This window comes from Stylophora pistillata, chromosome 7 (assembly GCF_964205215.1).
Source record: "Stylophora pistillata chromosome 7, jaStyPist1.2, whole genome shotgun sequence".
In the NCBI taxonomy this organism is placed as follows: domain Eukaryota; kingdom Metazoa; phylum Cnidaria; class Anthozoa; order Scleractinia; family Pocilloporidae; genus Stylophora; species Stylophora pistillata.
In genome coordinates this window covers 13,684,537-13,708,612 of record NC_142525.1, presented here as the reverse complement: position 1 = coordinate 13,708,612, position 24,076 = coordinate 13,684,537, and the positions used below count along the sequence as shown (strand labels likewise).

Genomic DNA, 24,076 nt, shown 5'->3' with positions numbered 1-24,076 from the left:
ATCGACACATTTTCAGTGTTGCTCTTGGAGCAGAATGCTGGATATTTGGGATTTGTTGTTATATGAACGGTTCACTGCAATGGAAATCGGGAGTCATTGTAGGTGTTTTACACTGCAATAGGTGTCATATCAAACAGCCTTGCAATGTACACACTTACATAATGTTGTCTCTTAATTTCAACAAGAAACAAATAACAACAGTAGTGGGTCTTCTTTGACCCCATGTATGCTGAGTTTGATGGAAAAGGGTTAAAGTCTATAAGAATGATGAGCCATCCAAACCAATCCAAAATCACCCTTGAAACGTCTTTAAAACATGAGATGATTCTTTATTTATCATGGTAAAATTTATTAAGTGGTATCTCATCCTTCTTCTAGCACTTCTTCGAAACGAAGATTTTTGTCCCTAAATTTTCAAGTTTGTAGACATAAATGTTTCTTGATTTATACAATAGTATTGAAAACTTTGGAAACTTTGGAATATTTGCTCAACGAAAAAACATAATAAGAAAACAAAGGATGCTGATCAGACTGCAGTATATCCCTTTATCACAGTACAAGGACCTTACATCTTTTCGTTATTTATTTAACGATTTTAAGGAGAAGATGGGAGAGTGGTGACTTAAATAGCAACGACACAAGGTCGTACAACGCTAGTCAGAGCTATTGAATGTTTACCTATCTTTAGAAAAAATTATTTGCCCTAATATCATTTTCTCGAAAAAAAAACAAAAAATTTTATAAATATAAAAATTTAAAAGCTGTTAAAAATTAAAAAAAAGGATAGTGTGATCATCAGAGAGGTTTCAAAGGAATAAGAATAGGCTTGTACTGTTTACATTTTGATGCGACTCTTTTGGAATCTCAGTTTTTTTTTTAACAAATTTGTGTTTCAAGCCAATAACATGAAAGGAAGTACAAGTTTACTACAAATCCTGCGTGAGACCGTACGAGAGATTGATAACTATACTTTTAAGTCCTCAGTGTTTGCACACAGCTGTTTGTCGTACATTTTCATGTCCATCAGCCTCTGTGGAGAAAAGAAAAACAAAATCCTAAGCTCATCAAAATTGAGTGTGTACCCATACGTATTACATAGGTTATATGACCACTCCCCATAAGGGCTTTTCAGGGCCAACACACTACCCATCCTACCCCAGGGGAGGACATCCACCACACAGTGATCTCGTGCGTAGGAAATTAACGTCTCCTACCCCTAACCCTGCAGGTGACGGGGCCTACGGTTTATTCGTCCTAATCCGAGAAGACTAGAATACCTATCCATTTCTTGTTATAGAAAGGTAGCAAATTCTCCTCAGTTATTTTAAGATCATGAGTACTGGTCCGGCCGGGGCTCGAACCCTCGACCTCCTGCTCAACATAATCCAGCACTCTATAGCTAACCAATTGAGCTATATTTTACGCGCCTGTATTCTCATGGCTAACGCTCGAAACTTCAGCTTTTGAAAACCAGTTGATGAAAAGAGACTATATTCTGAAATTAATACAGACGGTGGGTCTTAATGTCAACTTTTGATAAACTACATGGTAAATGGCTAAGACTTAATCCATCCCTGGTGAAAATCAGATCATTAAGTCCTCATCATCACAAGTCTCACTTTCTGTTTCGTTTTCATTTTCTTAAGATGGTTTCTTAACTCGATGAATGTTGGTCGAACATCCGGGTCATTTTGCCAGCATCTCATCATGATCTGGTACCTGGTATTTGTAAAGAGTAATAAGTTCAACAAACAAACAAAGAAAACGGGTTTTTCTTTTTCAAGAATCACTTAACTTGAATATCAGTAAAAAGTGGCCAGTCATTGGGCGAATACTTCTTTGAATGGGACTTATGGCAAATCGAAATAAGAAAGGCGAGAAACGATATGGAGAACTTACAATTTGCCATCCACGTATTGGGGTTTAGGCATTCTGTAGTCCTGCTGAAGTAGTTTCGCAATTTTCTTCCCATCCATCCGTGGATACGGGGAACCACCTGGAAGTGATGTAAACATATTTTTTCGTATTATTTTTTACAAATGAATCGTAGTTTGTTACGTAAAATAATTGAATAACAACCAAAGTTTCTTTTATGTTTTTCAGTAGAAGTTGGCAGAGGGCCCTATGAGACGTACAACTAACGTAACTTCCACGATTTCCCTTGATTAACATTGATAAATAATAGCAAACCTATCGTTAATATGCTTCTTTGTTTTTCATTACATTTTATAAACTAATTAAATTGTTACCTATTGTGAAAATCTCATAAAGGAGAACTCCATAGCTCCATCTAGAAGGTAATGGGATAAATTTATCATCAACACAAGGAATGCTCCTCGAGACAAATCGAGCAAATCATAAAGGAAGTCTGCATAATGGTGGAAGGTCAGCTAGCGATAGGCTTGGGTCCAGTTTGATGCTATGAGAAAAACTGTGGGCACTACGGTGCAGAGTAATCGATAGGATTTACCTTTTACACTGAAATCAAATGCGCAACAGTGTCATAACATATAAGAACCCCTGTACTTACACATCACTTTTGGTGGTATATGTGCCATACAACAGCGCCTCATAAGCTGTCCACTTTACTGGAAGACGACCCTTAAGGTTTAAAAGTTACCTCTTGAGCACATTTCATTTACATATTAATATAAAATAATTGAAAAAAAAACATTGAGCCTAAAGATTCCATCTAAAAATGGAAAAGCCTTTCAGGTTTAGATGGAGTCAAAACAAAATCTCGAGTATGGTTTTGAATTGAAGACATGAAGTTAAGCTGCATTTTTCAAATTACCTTTGTCCTTCTTTCATAAACATTTTCCTGTTGCACGTCTCTGGCCATTCCAAAATCTGTTACTTTGCATGTTTCGTTTATCCCGACCAACACATTACGGGCTGCGAGGTCTCGGTGGATGATCTAACCACATGGAATGATAATCAATGGAGGATGATTACTTTGAGACTTCCATTCTTAATCGTAAAATCAAACTATTCAGTAGCTTTAATCAAGCAGGGTTCTAGCCATGTAACACGGCTTTAAGCCCCCCTTTCAACTATCAGCAGCCCACTAAAGAGGAAATTCGTTGAAACTTCTGGCTGTCGCTTTGTAGACTAAGAAATTTGCGATTGCGCATACTAGGACTGGACTTAGTTCTTTAGCGTTTTTTAATGAAAACTCACAGATTTTGAGGACAAGTAACTCATTCCATCAGCGATTTGCCAAGCAAACTTCATCAGCTGCTGTGACGTTAGATTAGTTTGTGGTTCTACATCTGTGTCTTTGTAGCAAGTGTCCTTTAATCCACGGCTCTTTCTCAGGTAACCCTGCAGATTCCCGAAAGGCGCATATTCAATCAAAACCAACAGAGGCTCTGAAAAAAAAATAAACGTCGAGCTAAATAATAAATTACTAACCGAAGAAGAAATGATAAATGAATAATCCAGCTTTGGCCACCACTTGTAAAGGAATCGAACAGAACGAGATGGGTTTGTGGGCGACGCGGATATTGAAGGGTAGTAAGATGTGCGAGATGTTTTCAGACATGCCTTTTATGTCATTTCAGACATGCCTTTTAGCAGCAGCACCTCGACATTTGAGCCAAAACTTTAGCTCGTCATTTCTTAAGTTCTTCGGACTTCCTTCTCAAAAGAGAAGCACCAGTAATATTGCTTTCACTTAGAATTACTTGATCGTTTGACCACTCCATTGTTTCGCAGTTTAAGAATCGGTCCTTGTAGCCTCGTTTCCGTGTAAACTTTCTCTTGGTAACCGCTCCTTCTCTGAGGCTTTGAGAATCGTACATGTTATGCGCAGAAGGTTGCGCAGTGTAAAACAAGGGAATCACCTTAATTTCCATGATGCATAACTATATAACTACTTCTCATCCAATGCAAAATCCTCAAAAGGTGGAAGAAATGAATAATATGATATATCAGGGCTGAGTTGTTAAAAAAATCGAGTTTACCCTTTAAACTAAGCATTATTTTGATTCAGACCCTGTTCTTCAGCCTTATTGTAAACAAATAAAAGGATACATTGATATCTGATTTTGTGTTTGTTGAAAAAAAAGAAAGTACTTTATTGAAAGGTTAGATAATGAAGAAATTAAAGGGAAACTGCAGTAAACCAACAGGGACAAACAAAGTATTTTCTTGCTGAGAGATCTGAATACCTAGTGAAGTGTATGTGTACGACGAAATAATTAAAAAAATGGACTTCTGACCATGTGGAATTAATGCGAACGACTAGCCCCTTCCTAGATTTAAGTGAAGCCGATGACACCTTAGAGGAAAGATACAGTTAACGATGTTAGTGGCTTCTCTTGCCAAAAGAAGACGGCAACAAGGCTGGATCAACGCTATTAATGGAAACTATTCTCGTGCTTCAGTTGCATTTTTTTTATATTGATTGTTTGTTTCCTGTAGCTGTATTATGTCGGTGACTCAGGTCTTCGCGCACGCTTTGTAGGAAACTAACACGACTATCATTCGAAGAACGACCCAAACTGATTCAATAGCCTAGAGACTTTTTAGAAGAGAAAATAAAAAGGACTGGTGACATTTACTTTGGGTCCGTTTACATGGACATTGTAGATCCGCCTGTCCATAAAATGTCTTAGTATCTTGAACACGTTTATGTCATAGGTGGGGTAGCCAGCGTAGGTGGGGTGCCCGGTGTGCCGTGTTGGGTAATCTTCTCAGACTGTACGGGGTCCCAGTTTGCCATGTAAACGACTCAGGGTGGGGTATCCCTTTTGGCTGGCATCTTGTCCATACCTCATTTGCACGCACGACAACAACCTCTAGAGATTCTACCTCAAGATCCTGGGGTGATAAGATTGTATGTAAACGCGGGTTATTTTTCGACCACAGGGAGGCAGGCTTAGGGTCCCCCACCTCCATGTAAAGAGGCCCTTAATGGTAACTCATTCCACGATTTAACACTGACTCGGGCGAATGATTTTTTGTTTTTTAACTACCGTCCTCATTTAGGTTCAAAGTCATAAACATTTCATTATGAGTACTATGCAGTTAGAATGGATATCAGATTCTCACCGGAATATATTTTAAATACATTGAATAAATTAGATACGGGATGCAGCGAAAGTTAGAAGGCTGGAGTACATACAATTATCATGGTTCCGTACAAGAACCTTAGAGGGGAGAGGATTGGTAAGTGAAGACGGTGGCGTCAAGTCATAAACAATAATCAGCATTAAAGAATATGCTTTGCTGTCTTTATTTTTCTTTTAAAGTCCTCTCCTCTGGCACGAACTTTCACAAAAAGCAAACTAACCAAAAAAAGTAGATAAATGAAAAGATTGGAAGCTGGCTCGGGAAGGGCTCCGTTATCATTAAGAAGGTTTAGAAAGAATTCGATCAGAATGGGATTCTTTGCCATGTCATCTGATGGATCCAGGTGAGACTTTAATTCAATCAGCCTCATTCTAACCAGCTTATATTTCGAGCCAATTGCGAATATGATACCACTCATGATTGCTATAAAAACTGCGTTCGTCAAGATGCGAGGAGTTCACGACTTCGTCAATGTCTACACGTTTAAGTCCTCGACGTTTGCATACAACTGCTTGTCGTACATTTTCATGTTGATCAGCCTCTGTAGAGAGAAAAGGAAACAATATTATTTCTCATTAATTAGAGGGATATATCGAAGCCGGCGGCTATTCTCACCTCTAACAGTGGTCTGAATGTAAACATATAACTACATGCACTTTCATCCTAACATGGAGAAAGTCTCATCTGAGATTTAAACTACGAAGTACTATCTTTTGTGTCTCATTGGACGAATGATGTCATTCACTTCATGCTCCACGGCTCAGTATGTATAAATCCATACCATGGAAGAGCTTGCTCAATTTTTATTCACTCATTATAATGTACAGAAGAAACTCGATCGTTTGCAGCACTCTCGACGGTTTTTTGATTCATTGCAACTCGTGAACAAAAATCGATCTTGCACACTTTCCACGGAATAATCTCTATTTTGGTTACGATTGTCTAAAGTCTCACCCTGTGTTGGGTTTCCATCTCCTTTAGCTGGTTTCTCAACTGAGTAAATGTTGGTCTAGCATCCGGATCATTTTGCCAGCATCTTTTCATGATCTGGTACCTGGAAGATATGAGGTGGAAGACGTTCAACAGACAAACAAACAGAGAAATATATTTTTTTGCCCTCAAAAATATTTTAATTTTGATATCAATTTATGGGAGAGTACTTAACAATCACTGGGCTAATTATTTCTTCCAATGAGACTAACGACAAAACAAAGTTAACTGACACTTGCCTTTGTATATTATTAATTATATAATCAGGAGAAACTTGAAGGTAAGAAAAAGTATGAAAAGCTTACAATATGTCGTCCACGTGCCGTGGTTTAGGCATTCTGTAGTTCTGCTGAAGTAGCTTGGCAATTTTCCTGCCATCCATCTGTGGATATGGTGAACCACCTGAAAATGATGCAAATACTCCACTCTTTGTAATTAACAGAAAGAAAGGTAGATTTGAAATGAGTCCTGTTTGGATGAGTGAAATTGTCGAATAACAACAACAAAGTTTGAAAAAAATTGAACTTTGAAGTGCCAGCAATTTAAGAATGTTGTTTTAGCTTGAGTATTTTTTTTTACATTAATCATCAAAGTAAATGATCATAATTTATCATTGATACGTTTCTCTGTTTCTCAATATATATTTTGTGAATGACTCGTTACCTATTGTGAAAATCTCATAAAGAAGAACTCCATAGCTCCATCTAAAAGATAATGTGGGATAATTAGAATATAAACGTCAGCAGTGCTCTCAGAAACAAATCAATTAGGGGGGTAAGTTTCAAGAGAAACTGTGGTGCAGCGTCGGTGGGAGTAAGAAGGTAGTTTGGGTTTTATCAAAGGTTATCAAAGTTAACGTCTCGAGGGTCAGCCATTTTGTCAGAGTGAATGACAGCAAACAAGTTCAAACAATTCGAACAAATCATAAGGGAAATCTGAAAAATGCTGAAAGGTCAATCAACGACAGACTTGCAAATATCCAGTGACGGCAGCAATACTCTTAAAAGCCTGATACTTTGGGAAACAGGTGTGGATGCTACTGTTCACATTAGTTGGTCCAGGCCACTAGTCAGACTAATTTAATGAAGGTCCTGAGGTCGAATACGTGCCGATATCTGCCGTTGCCGGACGACAATTGAAATCGGCTTGTTCGTTTTAGACAACTTTATTCGCGGGTTTACACTACCAACAACACCGCTTTCACCACTCACATTCTTACAGACTCAACTTATCTCATCTCACACACGCGTACGCGACCCCTAACAACGAGCTGGCCCGTCATTCGTAACATAGCAACGCGGCTAGGAATGAAAGTTCAGGAAGCGGGAGGGACAGTATCACACAAAATAAGTAAGGCCTGTACTTACACGTCACTTTTATTAGTATACGTGCCATACATCAACGCCTCATAAGCTGTCCACTTTACTGGAAGGCGACCCTAAGGATTTAAAATTTACCTCCTAAAATATTTTTATTTAACATACCAACAACATAGCGTATCAAAAAAAAAATGAAATGCGAAAAATTTCAAGGTTAACTGAAGTCATGGCAAAATTACATAGTTACCGCATTACTTATTATCATTCAAACGCCAACATGAACAAGAGAAGTTAAAATAAGAAATTCAACTGAAGTCATTGCAAAATTATACCATCACCTCATGAAATATTTTCATTCTTATACTAACAACATGCCTTGAAGAAAAAGAGATTCCATGAAAATAAAATTTCAACTTCAGCTGGAGTCGTAGCAAAACTCTACCATTACGAATTGTAGCTTTGAAATATTTAAGGTAGGCCGCAGTGTTTCAAATTACCTTTGTCTTTCTTTCATAGATATTTTCTTGTTGCACATCTCTGGCCATTCCAAAATCCGTAGCTTTGCATGTTTCGTTTTCCCCGACCAACACATTACGGGCTGCGAGGTCTCGATGGATGATCTAGTCTCAGGGAATATTAATAAGGATTCCTACATTATAATTAACACAAGTGAAACCAGTCGTACAAATACTGGGTTTCTTCTCTTTCAAAGATCAAACTATTCCACAACAAACTAGGAAATTTCCCACTGCATACCCTAATACTGGACCAAATGCTCTGATGTTTCTGTAATAATACTCACACATTTTGAGGACAAGTAGCTCATTCCATCGGCGATTTGCCAAGCAAACTTTATCAGCTGCTGTGACGTCAGGTTTGTTTCTGGTCTGATATCCGGGTCCTTGAAGTAAGTGTCGTTCAATCCACGGCTCTTCCTCAGGTAACCCAGCAGATCTCCAAAAGAAACGTATTCGATCAACACCAGTAGGGGCTCTGAAAAAGAAGCAAGTGGTTCTACTGAGAAAGTAGTTTCATAAAATGCTTCAATAAAAGTAATTATCTTTCAAAAAAGGAGAAAAATCTGCCATCTACCGAACAGGAGGTAACAATACATAGTATCATTCAGTTTAACTCATTTGTGTTGTATAATAACCATAAATATCATCGACAGTTAACGAGAACAACTCACCAGTTTCTGTTACACATCCCAGAAGTTTTATGACGTGTGGATGTGGTTTTAGTTGCTTCATCGTTTCAAGTTCTCTTACCAAGTCTCTCTTGTCTGAGTCTGAGGCGTCCTCTTAAGATAAAAAGTCATCAGGTATATCATTTACTATGTCAATCAAAAATTAAAGACACTTTGCTCATCAAAATCTCGTAAAAATGCGTCAGCCATTCTTCGTTATCCAGGTAGCAATGTTGAGTAAAGTCTAGAAAAGAATGAAAAGCCTCTAAACCTTGTCAATTGTTGCCGTCCAAAATGTTATTTTCAAATTTGACATAAAAGTAAGGGAAAATACGACTTTAACTTTTCGACAAATGGTGGTCAGTTGCTTATCATTTATCACACTGAACAACGATTACAGCTTTTCAGAACTTTTCCTCACGTAAGGGTAAATATTTACTTTTGAGCATTTTAATGGCTATAGTCGTCATCCCAGGCCTTCCGCGAAGTTCAGCAGCTGTTCCTTTTGCAACCTGACCGAAAGCGCCTTTACCAATGATTTTTTCTATTTTCACGTGATCTCGTGATACTTCCCAGGAGCGTGTCGATGGATGAAGTGGTGCGTAATCAGCAGCTTGGCTAGCGGTTTGTGTTTGACTTTCATCTATGGTTGTTTCTTTTATATCCATATACTCTACAGGAAGCTGGGCAAAGTCACCTGGATCAGGACAGCCTAATTGCAGGCCTTTTAACTCCATATCTTCCTGAGAAATGTAGGATATATCATTTTAACATTTCATCCTTACATGCACGTGGACATTACTGACAACGATAACTTTGGCTCCGTGTAAAGAACCTGGCTAAGGTCATTTCTTCCTATCACTGCTTATATTATTCAATTGCTTTCAGCGTCAGAACACTCACCCCGTAGGCACTTTCATCTTTATACGCCCTTAAATAAAATTATAGGGAAAAGTTAAGAAGACGGTTCACTTTGAATCATTTTGCTTCTCAACCTTCATATCTACAAGGTAAATGATAGCCAGGTCAAAAGTTCTTTCTTAAATTTTTTTCAGGCTCCATCCTTTTTCAACTGATTGCTGCGTTGTTTTCTAACATATTTTCCTTGTGATGCAACCCGAAATTTGCTCAGTGACACGTATAGTTGCATGTTTTGTCTTCAGTAATGCTCCTCCAAAAGTCACCTCTGTCACTCAAAGCTCAGACAATTTTTCTTCACAAATTTTCATTGGGTCTAATGGACAGCTATTCCTCCTAGTAATGATAGGATTGTTTTTTTTTTTTTCTTTTTTTAGTTAAATCTAGTTAAAAGAAGAGTTCTTACTTCGGTTTTCCTCCCGCGGCTAAGAAACAAAATACGTTGAGAGAACTATGATTAGTTACTAGAAGGTATTATCAGACCGAAAAATAAAAGCAAAACTGAAGAATAACGAAATTTACCTTTCTTATGTAACCAGAAAATATAAGTGAATAACACAAGGATTATAAATACAAGCACTCCAATTATGGCTACAAGCATGACGCAGTGGCATGAGCACTTGCATTCTTCTAAAACTAAAGAAAAGTAGGAATTAAAGTTATACCTTTTAAGGGAACGCCCCATTACCCAACTCATAGAAAGTAGGAATTGCGACATAACGGGCTCAAACACGTGATGACGATTGTATTAATAAATGTTTCCCGAGTTTTCTCTCCGCTGAACCGTGGACGGAAAAAGAGACTGTTGAAGTCTGAATAACATTAAATACCGTTACTCATTGGCTATTCAAAGTGGACTATTTTAAGGAATGGACTCAGCAATTTCTAAGCGAACAATTCAAGGAGTGTTGCGGGAGGGGGGAGTCATAAGTCCCTGTCCCCAATTGGATCACGGTCTTTCTTAAGCTTTTGGGTCCACAGTGCATACGTACTATATATTCTTCATCGTATAAACGCCTCATGCTTTCACGATTATACATCAAGCAGACCCAGAGAACTGTGGGTTAGATTGATGCTTCATGCTCCACTCCACTGGGGAACCTAGCGGCAGCGCCAGATGCGAAACCTACAACATCATAATGCTGAGTTCAAAACGTGAAGTTAGAATCAAAATCTCTAACCTTATGTCGTTCTTACCTTTCTTGTTGTTGTTTTGTAGATCTATCACTTTTACTCTTTTGATCATCGTTTCTTCTTTTAAACTTTCACCAAGTTCATTTGTGGCAGTGATTACAAATTCATATACCTTGCCCCTTTTCAACTTGACTGTCACCTCTTTGATTAAGATGTCCGTGATTTTCCCTACGACTGTCCACTTTCCTAATTTCCCATTAGTCACTATTCTTTGGTACACAGTATACTGTATAATTACTTTTCCATAGTCTTCTGGCTCCTTCCACTTCAAGGTGATTGCGTGATCTGTTGTTTCACTGGGGAGGTCAAACATTTTCACTTCTGCGGGGGGACCTTGATCAATAAAGAAAAAAGCCGAATATAATGTCTGCAAAGTTACGCTGACCGAATATCTGAAACTAGAATCTCCTTATGAGTAGCGTAAGGAAATGAACACATATCGTTATTGTGATTGCTTACCTTCAAACTTTGTCTTAAGCGTAGCTACGACAGGCTCTCCTTCAAACACAGTATTTCTTGCAAACACTTTCACCGCGTAGTTTGTATCTCTTTCCAAACCCCCGAAAGTATATCTTGTTGTACCAGGATCAGTAATATTAATATTGTTTTTTTCTGTGTCACCTTTTAGCATGACTACTTGGTATCCTGTGATAGGACTCCCTCCATCATTAGCTGGTGCGGTCCACCTTACTGTTAGTGAATTAGCCTGAATACCTTCATCTGATAATCCCATGATTGGCGGGCCTGGTCTATCTATTGTTTCATAATCATATTAAAAAATGGCGAGTAAATTAATAGAGAACGTGCGGTAAATTCAGCGATAAAATATTCTGCTCACTTGATAAAACTCAGAGCTGAGAAAGTGTACACGGTGTAAGTTACACGAGGTTTTTGATAATACCTTCTGTTTGAAACAGACAAGTTTTACTTGCATTTGGCCTTCCTATTCAAGTACAGCCAAAGAAATCGCATTTTACCGAAGAGGTTAAGTGAGCGAAGAAATATATCTGAGTGCGCGTGGCTCCTCTGTCTTGATCTCTACTGTCAGCGGTCACTGGGAAGTTTCTTTGCCATCATATCGTCCTCTTAATAGTTAGGCTTTTTCTGCACTTCTGTCAGACTAAATTCGTATAGAGACTATAATTTTTCTAATAAGAACGTTGGAATTTCCTCTTGCCCTTGTCTCGCATTTAAGGAGATGCGAAATTACATTTCTGAGGATGTCAATATTAGTTCAAACAAATACAACATTCAAAGAGTCATATAGAAATATGTTTTTTTTTGCAATTTCGAGTTTTCTTTCTTAGAAATGCTTTTGGAGATTGCGTGGTGCCACTTAACGGTGAATCTCCGAGTGAAACTTACTTATCTGTGTTATCTTTACAACTCGCTCATCAGAGGGTCTCAATCCATTGGCAGCATTGCACTTGTAATCACCAAAATCTTGATCACCCATCACTTTTAAGTGTACTTCGGTTTCTCGTGCTCTTTCTTTGTTTATTTCACTTCCATCAGGTTTGTACCAGGTAAGTGTGGGTGTTGGAACACCGTTTGAAAAACACTTCATGGTCACTGTCTGACCAATACCAGACTTACTAGATGACGTGGTTATATTTCGTATAGTTGGCGGGTCTTTGAAGTAAAAAAGAAGTAATTGAATTGAATCAAACTGCACCACCACTAAGTAGAAAGATTACTTACGCCTACAGTCTCAGGAGGTTTCATCTCAGGAAGAAAATGAATTTGGAATTATCCAATAGACCTTATTCCAAAATGGCCGCCAACCGGTATAAGCTGGGGCGAGTGGCACCAAAACGAGGTCATAAGGGCCAAGTTTGTTTGTCCTGTGAACAAAATGCCGCAAAACTGCTGTGTTCCGAATTGCACGAAAAAGGTTTATCGGGAGGAAGACTTAAAGATATCCTTCCTCAAATTTCAGAAAAATAAAGACCTATTAGCTGCATGGATTCGAGCTGTTCGAAGAGATGTGGGTGTATCGGTGTATACCAATATTCAATAGGCTATCGGTTTGAAACAACTTTATTCCGTTTGGTGGCAGAAGCGTAGCGTGTAATTGAAGCAATGATTAATCGATATGTATCGGATAGTTCGAAATCTGAAAGATAATATACAACTGTCTATTTACGATCTCAAGATAATAGAAAGAAATACGAAAGCATATTTACCCGATGGCTTTCAGTTGTAGTCGTATCACAGTCGCTTCTGAGACAATTAGCCAGTAATTTTCGTTTGTTACATGTTATGTGCGTGTAATTATGAAAATTATAATCATTGACAGTGGGTCACCACCTCAGGATATGTTCGCACACGAGGGTTTGCTCGAGACACTTCAAGGATTCAGATATTCAGAGCACACTCGCTGGCAGAAGAACACTTCATCCTACCGCTGTTCCTTCCATTTTTGCGTGGAAGAAAGATTCTCCTAAGAGGTGAAAACCACCAGAACTCCGGTATGTAGTCTCTAAAGCGGGGCCTCAAGTTGCCAACGAAGAACTCGAGGTAAATAGTACAATCATAAATGTTGACAAGGTTGCCGACGAAAAGCTCGAAGTAAATAATGTAATACTAGCCTAAACGTTGACGAGGTATACGAAGTCCTTGCGGTCGAATGTACTTTTCAAGAGTGTAAACCTTCGCAAGAAGAGAGCGTGTCTGAACTAAAAAGACAAGTTGTGTGGGAATTCGCACAACTCGGCTAGTTAAATTCAACTCGGCTAGTTTCTTCGGTTTCATTATCATAGATTTCCAAAAAGCAGGGAACAAACTTCACGCTCCGTATGGAATTGCAATCGAAGGCTTTGAAACGCCTTTTCATCAGAGCAGCTGTTGATTATATTATGACATATGTAGTAATAACAATGTTAACAGTAATGATAATTATGAACGGTTATACATGATAAAAATGGGATTCATATAACTTACGGTAAACAATGAGTGTTGTATGATTGGTTATGATGCCAACCGTGTTATTTGCTCTACATAAATACCATCCATCATCTGTTCTTCTTATGCTTTTGAAGATCAGAAATGCTGCTCTTTTTCTCGAACCTATCACTATTCCGTCTTTGATCCATGTAACATCTGGCTCTGGAATCCCTGATGCTGTGCAGCTGATATTAACGAAGGATCCCTCGCGGTAACTTCCTTGTAATGATGACAGGCTTATCTTTGGTGGCTCTGCAAGAATAAGCAAGAACCAACGAGTAAAGTGAGGCTGATTTGCATATGACCTTTGGGACTGTTTTAAACGTGACTTTATTATAATAGATGTCTTTGCAGTTTAAAGTAAGTTTCCCAAAATTTTAACTTTTATTTAAAAATCTTAAATCAAAAATCTTATCCTTGTATCTTGATTCCTCCAGTTCTTTATCTTGGTCCACCATAAGTGGCGCGTCCAGGTTTAAAAGAGTTTGGCTATTTTGTCAAAAATGCAATGCGAACCGCTGAACTGCTGTCAAGACCCATTTAAGGGCCTTTAAAATGATCCGGTGTAATATATTTACAAATCAAAATATGTATCATCTTTGAGCTTTATTCTTGTAGTTTAATTTCTTAAAGTTTCTTTCTTGCCCCGCCATAAGCAACGCGTCCAGCTTGAAAAGACTTCGGGCTAAAAAATGTAAAACAAATGTAAATAATATATGTTGACCTCTATTTTACCTCTGCGAAAAAGACGCGAAGTACTTTATTTCAACGGGTCGCCATTCAGACTTAAACGTAACAAGAAATTCATATTTTCCAAGAGCCAAGAGATAAAAGGACCATCTGCTAGCACAAAAGAGCTGAAGGCTAGATTGCATCGCTATGGCGTACGAAGTTGCCGAAGTTGCATAATTTTCCATTGCTTTACGAGGGGTGGGGGAGGGTGGGGAGGGAGAACGGCCATACAGGCGCGTTTCGAACTTTTCGATTTTTGGGGAAAAAAAGCGCGATAGAACCTTTTGATATAATTTTTTAAAAAGGTTAATTAAAAGAGTCCTTTAGAAAAAACAAAATGAATTACGAAATTTTGCAACTGTGGTCAAATACTCGATATTTCTGGTGAATGGTTCTTAAAAGTACAGCTTCAGGTCCGGGGAAGTTCCTGGTCCCTTGCCTTCTCTGTCAGCGAATGGAGTTTCAGCCACTGTTTTTTGTGCTCTTTGAGTAGCATGTCCCATCCCCTTTTCGAGCTTCTTCAAAACACAGCCCTGGTACGTTTTCAAGGGCATCTTTAGTTTCTTGTGAACCTGCCTTCTTGTTTTTCAAATATTAATTGAAAGCTCTCAGTGCTAACTATTTCTTTCTTGTTATTGCTTTTCCGCTCTTAGGTGGACATGCCAAAAAACACAGTTTTAAATATGTGTTCAATTAATAACAGTCTGTTCATGAACACAACCGTGGTCTTGAACAGATATTTAGGGTTCCCCAATAATAATACAATATTGTCTAGTATAGAAAAATACAGGATTGATGTTCCCAAAAGAGAAGATGAGATAAGATACGAAGAAGAAGATAAGAAATGGAGCACAAGTGGAGAGAAAAAAAGACAAAACTGCTGTCATTGATCGCAGTCTAGCTGAGCTAAATGGTCAATTTTGCAGTAAACTCAAATACCTCAAAGCTTGAATACATACCCATCAAAATCAGTTGAATAGCACTGGAATCACTTGGTACAAGCTCACATTGAAAAAAGGCAAAATTGTCTTGAGAAGATACATTATCGATGACCATAGTAGCTCTTCCTTCCAACTTCACTCTTCCCATATAAGCAGACGGTGTATTAGGGGAATAGGTCACACTTCCATTCTGTTTGGCGAGCAAGGGTACAAATGTATTCTGAACAGCTACACTGAGAACAATCGTTGTCGGTTGATCGTAAGGTTTATAGTCCCATACTAGTTTAGCAGTGCGACCTTTCTTAACATAGCTTGGATCATCCGGTTTCGCAATAAAGCGAACATAGCCGTCTAGATCAATAAACGAAAGACACGAAGGTCGCAAAAAGGAAAACAAAAGCTTATGATACTCGTAGAATTCTTATAAAATGTATGTCACTTAATACAGAATTACGTCGTTATTTCAAAGAAAACTTTACAGAAAACTTCGGAAAATTTGGTTAACGATCAGTAAGCGGCGACACCCGGCTTTTTTGAAAAGAAAAGGGAAGATAAAACACCTGTTACAACTATACCATCAGTTTTTCACCCAACTATTCTATAGCATGCTAGTTTTGAATTGTAGACCTAACCCTGAATATTTGCTTCGGCTGGAGGCAATTGCGTTGTAAACCTCTCGGCGAACTGGACCTTGTATCTTGGGATTCATTTTCATAGGTGGTGTCGACCGAGATGCAGTTGGACGATGTCAATTGGATAATTTTCACACAGGCAGTTGAAATCGGGATTAAATAGAGGATGGACCGAAATCGTAAATTTCACCTTAATCTTCAGGATGAAAACTGTGTAATGATGGGTAATGATATTTGAATAAGATTTAAAAAATTGAAATTCGATGTAATTTAGGGGATCCAGCATTTTACAATAGCAATCTGAGACCCTTCCCTTTCGTCGAAGTGCGCTTGCAACGGATAGAAGTTATTGTATGCATAGACATATAAGTATCATCAGTTTTCTCCTCCGTCTTGCTGATAAGCCGTAGTTTTGAAGAGGATAAATAGAAAAATGCTGGAATTATTATAGTTTGAAGCTATTTTTACACCGGCGACAAGGGCGGTGCCTATCAAAGACAATGAACTTTAGTCACTCAGTCGTATTTATCCTATTGTCTTTTACGCTAACCGCCTCCCGGATAGCTCAATGGATAGAGCGCCGGACTGTTGTGCGGGAGGTCGAGGGTTCGAGTCCCGGCCGGACCAACACTCAGGGTCTTAAAATAATTGAGAAGAATTTGCTACCTTTCTATAACATCAAAAAATGGTTAGATATTCTAGTCTTCTCGGATAGGAACGAACAAATGGAGGTCCCGTCTCCTGCATGGTTGGGGTAGGAGACGTTTGTTTCCCACACACGAGACTACTGTGTGATGGATGGGATGGGTGGGAGGGTGGACTAGCACGAATGGTTCGTAAGTTCACTTCTAGTCCTTCCCCACTGCAAAAATTAATGCAGTGAAAATGGATTAAATTAAAAACTCTTTTATCGCTGTAAGCCGTTTAGCGACTGCAACCCTACCTACTCCAAATAATCAGCCCCACTGAGTCAGGGAAATGTATCTATCGAATATTTACAGCAACGGCTATGTTCATAAAGAGAAAACTGAACTCTTCCATTTCTACGTCAGATGACCCTAGAAGTGATCAATAGATAAATAATGAGGTGCCGATCTAAATTGACGGAGCTCTGATTGGAGAGTATTAATTGAAGATCTGTAATATGACCGACAAAACGCAAGCTGGGTGCTTTCAATTTTAAAGATAACGATTTTTCTTCCTCCGCAGAAATTTCTATACTCAGTTTACAAATTTGTTAGCGTAGAGCAAAGTGACCAAGACCGAATATCACCTGACGTTGAAATTGTAAATTTAGCAGAGAGCTTAAAATATTCGTCCAAAAACAAACATGTCTGAAATTTGGCACTGAATCAGCAAAATGGAATTCTCAAAAATGACTTGACGCAACTGAATACTGGTTAAAAATAACAATGAACTTACTCTATCCCCTGCAGTTCAATTTTTTTGCGGATTTTAATGTTAGAGTACCATAAATATTTTTCGAAGTTAGCTGGCTTCATCGCTATGTTCCGAGGCTAGCTGGCTACATCGTTATGTTAAGTATTGAAATGAAGTCTATTCTGACCTGATTTATCCGTTCTCATCCCAGGGAATCGACGGATAATTCTGCCATGCATTCTTCACAAGACATTTCTGTTCGAAACCAAATTGGATTGTGGTGAAAAATTAAACATGGCAGAACGAGGAAATCAGGAAAACAAGAAAAGCTGACAGGAAATTCCTCCGCATTGACTTTGTTCGAATTGAAAGTGAAACAATCGACCTCAGCTATCTTGTCACACTGCCACTTCTAAAGTTGCTATGGAAATATACTGAATATGAATGTATGGTATGACACGGAGGTTTTACAACGCCGTAAGTCTCATTCTTACGTTTTACTGTCCGACAAAACATGGTTTTGGTTGAAAACCCAAAATGCACATTCCGAGCAATAATTTCCGCCTTTCGCTATCATTTCTGGTTCAAAGGATCCCGTCCTCTGTCGTATTTATTAAATCAAAACAACAAACCTTACTTACCTGCTAGAGGAGCGATCACGATAGCAGTCACAAAGCAATTGAGGATTACCTGAACCTTATGCATCACTGACAGTTCGGATAGTTTTTCATACGACCTTGATGTCTAGTTTGCAGCTTGATTAAAACACGGATCTTTTAAGCTAATCCCAAATATGTGATGTGACCCCTTACCAACGGGTCGCAAGCTCAATTTCAATAGTCACGCTTGTTTACGAGGTGCCTCAATCAATTTCAAACATACTGTAAGTATGTGATGACTACATTTCATCATCTTCTGATGTTGAGAGTTTCTTCAACTAGACGTGTAGACTTTTTGAACACAAATAGTGGTTGAGCAGGATAACCAAGCTTTGATAAAATTAGAAAGCTGTAGCTAATATTATAACTGTTCTGAACAACAGCTGTATGACGTTAGCCATTTTTTTGACTTGTGAAATAAGCCTAGATATACAGAGCTATTTTCAAAGGCAGAGTGCGATGTTAGAGAAAGGCTCATGACTCTCTCTGCATGTGTTTCAATGACAAACGTTTCGGTTACATTCAAGAACAGAGCAGAGGACCAGGAATTATTAGGCAGGAAATTCTCGTCAATAAGACTAGAAAATAAATTGAACAAATCAGTGAGTAAATAGGTATACAATTAAAGAGTGGCAGTTTTTATATGAATTACGGTACCTCAAGTCTATTAAAACAATATCTGTATTCTCGGGTGAAGGACAAAAATTTTCAAGATGTTCAAGTCTCAGTTACCCCGCCGTTCAGTTTGCCAGACACTAGGGAAAGGCTGGATCTACCGATGTCTGACAGATGAATTCATAGATGACACCAATGATAAGGATCTCACTGGAATTTATCATAAGTACGTATAATACTGAGCTCCTTGGAAAGCGTTTTTACGTTTAGTGACCAACAAACTAAGGCGAAGTCGTCTGTTCAGCAGCCTTCGTAGAGAGGACAACAAGTATATGTTTTGTTTCATTAGTCAGGCGCAGTAGGTATCATACATGAGACCAGTAGCTATCCGCTAAAACTTCACAAAAGTTGTGGCTAAAAGTAGGTGCACCTACCTTTACATGAAACGCGGTCGCCTGCCAAAAGTGTGTGTGCGTGTGTGTGTGTGTGTGTGTGTGCGAAATAACCTTAATTATAATTCTGAATGAAATACCACCTAGCTTCTGTACCAAGGTCCCATTTCAAATTGATAAAGAGACCAAGGTGACTAATGATTTATCTCTTCTGCACTGATTGGGCATTAACATTATTTTGTGTCTTGACCAAACTGAAATGAAAATAGGCTGATAGTTTCTAAAGAAACTGTTTGGGGCTGCGTCGGTGGGGGTAACGAAATAATTTGAATATATCAACAAAGTTGAAATGGTAAATTGGCCACCGTTACGATTATAAAAACTGACGTTTCGAGCGTTAGCTCTTCGTCGGAGCGAATAGAGGAATTGTGGGTTGTGTGTGCTTTTAAAGGCAGGAAAAGGAGCTACATGATTGGTGGGAACATGGCAGTGAGAAAAACACGAATAAATTAGTGGAATGAAAAGCGTTCGTTGATACCTGTGGGATTTAGACTGCCTTTTTGAAAGATGAGCACACACAACCCACAATTCCTCTATTCGCTCCGACGAAGGGCTAACGCTCGAAACGTCAGCTCTTATAATGGTAACGGTGGCCAATTTACCATTTCAACTTTGTTGATATATTCAAATTAAATGAACATAGTAAAGGACTTTGGTGCATTCGGAACCAGTTACATTTTAGGTAAGCACATGAGCTCCATACCAGAATATTTTTCAATTTTTTTTCTTTGGGGGGGGGGGGTTGTTTCCTTGTTTGTTTTTCTCTTTTTAACGCGTACCACTTTCTCAGCCGATAGGATATGAAACTAAACCCAATCACTAATTGATCACCTACCTTTAGTGCACTTTTGGTAGTTTGCCAGTTTTCACGTTAACTGGCCCCTTGGGTCATTCTCCTCTACTTTGTCAAGCTTTTGCGATTACTTTGGTCTTCATAGAAAGACACGGTACAATAAAAAATATCTTTCACACTACAGTAGCCTTACTTACCCAGAACGATTAGCAGTACATTGTCGACGGGAATGGGATCACCATCATTTTCAGATAGAAGTCTGCATGAGTAATACCCTTCGTCTCTTACACGAGTTAAATTTAGCAAGAAAGTGATCTGGCCGGAACTTGTTCCATTCCATACTGCACTGATACGTCCAGTGTATGGCTGCGATATCTGGACTTTCATGGTAAAGAATACAGAAATCATTATTTCGCTTGAGCCATCATTCTTAACCTTCCATAGTTGTGCCTCATTAAGATTTCCCCGGAAGGTCCAAGTAAAGTTAACAGATGAACCAGCAACTCCAGTCACATGTTTACTTCTATAGTTTGATGTGAATTGCACCTGACATACTGTTTAGCATAAAAAAAAAAACGCAAGTCAAAATGTTCTTTTTTCTTTATTTTACCCCTAAAAGTTATCACCAGCACCTACAATGAAAATTGCACCTGTAACACCCAGTTCAGAGTAGTCGTGCAAGGTGATTATATGTATTCTCCGGGAATCCCGGTACTGAAAAATGATCAACTCAAGGAGATGTTGTTGCCCATTGTGGCTGGTTGGAAAAATGAGAGTTTAGTCAATCATCGCAAGATGAAGCGTGGGACTTCATGGCGAGCGAGGGCGAAAGTCGGTTTACGTGTAACTATTCATAGCACCTTTATTTGTTGTTACAGGTATGTTTTGGCGCTCTGTCATCGATATCTTTCGACCTTCATCATAATTCCGACTTCTCGTTCATAAGAAAGATCGGCAAGGACGAAAAGAACAACAATCATAGAGGAAGGATCCCACGCAAGATTTTAAATCTAATGCGGTCCTACCCTAGGTGAAGTGTGTTTCAGAGGCTCCTTGCCGCTGCGTACGACAACAAAGATTGCTCACTGTCTTTAACCAGACAACTTTCAGGTCACATTTGATGCGACCTAAAAATCCCTTTGAGTTTCGTTGCAAAACGGGATGCCGCCGTTTAATAGATACCGTTCGAATATGGTAAAGTAAGCATCTGAGATACAGCGAAAGGCACCGTATCGAGAGAATTAAAAGACATGAGAGAAAGATCATATTTAAACAATACACTATACTTACTGTTGATTAACCGGGTTCTTAAAGCACGAGAAAAGTTTCTAAATCATGAGCCAGGGGCGAGTGGTTTACAAACACATTTGAATACAAATGAACACAACCGTGACGATGAGAGAACCGAGCGGAAGAAAAATCTTAGAACAACCGATAATAATTAATTCGCTCTTATGACATTTAAATTGCAAATGATCCATCGATTTCATGCCGTCATCTTTAAGACTGCCGTCTCTAGCATTGCAATAAAAATTGGTTTACCGTATGAGAAACTGGGACAAGAGTAAGAGACCTTTTTACACTGTCCTGAGTCATTCGTAGTTATACTCTTATGGTGGTTAAATCTTGGTTAGGGGAAGAAAATGTACACTCTGTGAAGAAATTTCCGCCTTTCTCTATCATGTCAGGTTTAAGAGATCCGGTGGTGTAGAATCATGTTACGCATAAAAAAATGCTCACTTACCTGCTAGATGAGTGATCATAACTGCGGTCACAATATAGCTAAGGACTCCTTGTACATATACCTTAGGCATGACTTGATTGTAGTGTTCTGGTACGACCACAGTGCCAAATGTAAGGTTTAGCTTAAGAGATGCACGTATAAAGGTGAGCAGTAAGATTTTCTAAATAATGATTTGACCCTCTGCTGAGGGGGCAAGTGCTGAAATTTCATCGGTCACGCTTTTTTAAGAAGAAGCGCTTGGGAAAGAAAACAGTCAATTTTAAAGTCTCGATGAATTTAATAAAAAAAAAAAGTTTGTAATAAAGACAAAGTTAACACGCCAAATAATATTCTTGGATGAAAATGGTTTCTTCAGATAATAGATGATGACTTTCGATGCTTAAATTATCCAAAGTTTATTTGAGTTAAACGCTCCTTGATTAAATTGCTAAATTGCATCTAATTTTAGACTTCTCTGTTGTACGACTGGCAGATTATCGTCATACCGATCTAATGTGGCGTCAGATAAGAGTTTGAAACGGAGTTCCTCTCAGAGTCCTTCGAACTAATGTTCCAATCACGAAACTAGATAAAAGTCTGAGTCAAAGTAAATTGACAAGTCCCTGTTAAAGAATGACACAGCATGGCTACAATCATTGCTTTTATGAGTGAATATTTAACTGGAAACAATTTTTAGTGTAATAGAAAAAATCCGAGCCCCAGATGGGACTTGAACCCACGACCCTCCGTGATCTAGTCGGATGCTCTAACCACTGAGCTATTGGAGACTCTATGGTGAGCAAGGGTTAATTTGTGGGCCTCGACTGGAACCGCATCGCACGGCTACACAGCCAAGTATTGGTAAACACCATATTTAACTTGGCTGACAATTTCAGATCATAGTGCGATATTTGTAAGAAGTGTCATTTGGAATAAGACATTGAAAACTAAGATATTTTGGCCAAAGACCGAACTCTTTAAAACAAATAGCATAAGTTCAATGCACAAATGACCATGGCCGGTGATGAGGGGGGTGAACTATGTGATATATAACACTATTAGTTAACGACACTGGTTAGTCTCCTCAGCACTGATGATGCGTTGGTACCCTTTTCATTCTTAGAAATATAGCATACACAGAAAAATTGACCAACCAAGTTGTCCGGGACTTAAAAAATGCTTAGTTAGCAGAGTTAGAGATTGGTGGACGTTATCATGATCGATGTTTGAGCTTCATGTCTGGTTATTTGGAATGTACTCATACGATGCTAACTAAGAAATGTACCGTGTTGGACCAATTTGGAACCCCAAGCCATCATGTTGGTTAAATAATCATGACACACCTGCCCAGGGCGAAAACAGCTGTATATGGCTGCGACCGTTTGGCCCTTTAGTTAGTGCAGACGAACAATCACTTGGATTATCACCATTTTAAGTTTCGCTAAAATACCACTCATCATAGATTTTTATTGTTATCTCCACTGTCACTTTCCATCGGAATAAATGATGTTATCTCGTCGATTTATCTCTTGATCTTATATTAAAGACAAAAGAAGGCAACAGCGGTACTTACCAATAACAAACAATTTTACCGGGTCTATAATGGGACTCAAATGGAGGAACATGGGTTGAATCAGACAACCAAACAGTCTGCTATCTTGTGCTTTGATTGAGCTTAGAGTAAACGTCACTTGACCTGGGTTAGTCTCGTTGTTCCAATTGCCTTTGAGGCGACCTACATATGCTTGCTTTATTGACATGGCACCATCACTTGTTATCCCTATGAGTTGATCATTGCCGTCAATCCTGGTTTGGATAAGGGAATTCATGAAACCAAAAACAATTTTAAGAAGGCCGTCATTTGCGAAGAAGGTCCATGTGAAGTTAAATGAAGAACCACGAGATGCTGTCACAGTACGTCCTCCATAAGGGAAAGTGAACGAAAGGCCACCTGAGTGAAAACATAACCAGAAGTGTGAATTCGAACGGCTTAATATTACGCATGGACACATGTGAAATAGTCATGATTTGGAAACTTGTAGAGGCCAAATCACTAAATGCCTAAAATTCAGGGGGAATAGATTCGAGATTTTTTATTACCAATTCAGTAACGGAATTATAGTTACTGTAACAATAAATGAACTTTTCAGACTTAAAATCAAAGTTAATGGTACCCATAGTTACTTCGGTGAAGCTGACCTCATTACTCCTAACCATATATTACCAATGCGCTTTAGTATCCTGTCGGATGATATTGTTATCACTTGATACAAATCATATTCTGCGTTCAGCCTTGCCCATTTGAAATTGCCCTTAGCCATGCAACCACATCTGTACACTTCGGAGGAAATTTTCATCATTCTATCATATTTTTATGCCTTGCTAAATCTGCAAGTGGAAACTCGATTATGATTTTATAATAACCCGGGTCTGTGATATCGTATACGAGGCTCATTCTTTCGATTTAATTGGTTTTAATCGTCGAAATTAACGTGAAACGTACTTACAGAGATACACTTA

At 38.6% G+C, this 24,076-nt stretch overlaps 2 protein-coding genes across 4 annotated transcripts; both read right to left on the bottom strand.

Moving 5' to 3' along the window:
- Nucleotides 1–308: 308 nt before the first annotated feature.
- On the bottom strand, nucleotides 309–3,417 carry LOC111344783 (tyrosine-protein kinase receptor Tie-1-like). Its single transcript, XM_022952040.2, has 7 exons — nucleotides 3,181–3,417; nucleotides 2,795–2,917; nucleotides 2,531–2,601; nucleotides 2,250–2,290; nucleotides 1,900–1,996; nucleotides 1,620–1,719; nucleotides 309–1,030 (listed from the first exon to the last, which is right to left on the bottom strand). The coding sequence occupies exons 1-7, from the start codon at nucleotides 3,232–3,234 to the stop codon at nucleotides 965–967; spliced, it is 552 nt and encodes a 183-aa protein (XP_022807775.1). The 5' UTR covers nucleotides 3,235–3,417; the 3' UTR covers nucleotides 309–964.
- A 1,798-nt stretch (nucleotides 3,418–5,215) lies between these two features.
- On the bottom strand, nucleotides 5,216–21,721 carry LOC111341466 (fibroblast growth factor receptor 3). Of its 3 annotated transcripts, none has more exons than XM_088727659.1 (18): nucleotides 21,578–21,721; nucleotides 20,031–20,387; nucleotides 13,627–13,881; nucleotides 12,049–12,315; nucleotides 11,143–11,436; nucleotides 10,687–11,016; nucleotides 10,012–10,125; nucleotides 9,896–9,914; nucleotides 9,475–9,502; nucleotides 9,011–9,314; nucleotides 8,575–8,685; nucleotides 8,188–8,378; nucleotides 7,883–8,005; nucleotides 7,434–7,504; nucleotides 6,730–6,770; nucleotides 6,372–6,468; nucleotides 6,031–6,130; nucleotides 5,216–5,617 (listed from the first exon to the last, which is right to left on the bottom strand). In XM_088727659.1, the coding sequence occupies exons 1-18, from the start codon at nucleotides 21,645–21,647 to the stop codon at nucleotides 5,552–5,554; spliced, it is 2,838 nt and encodes a 945-aa protein (XP_088583785.1). In that variant the 5' UTR covers nucleotides 21,648–21,721; the 3' UTR covers nucleotides 5,216–5,551. The 3 variants fall into 3 exon arrangements, with proteins under 3 accessions (XP_088583785.1, XP_088583786.1, XP_088583788.1); XM_088727660.1 differs by lacking the exons at nucleotides 20,031–20,387; nucleotides 21,578–21,721 and adding exons at nucleotides 15,321–15,653; nucleotides 17,956–19,029; XM_088727662.1 differs by lacking the exon at nucleotides 10,012–10,125.
- Nucleotides 21,722–24,076: the final 2,355 nt, after the last annotated feature.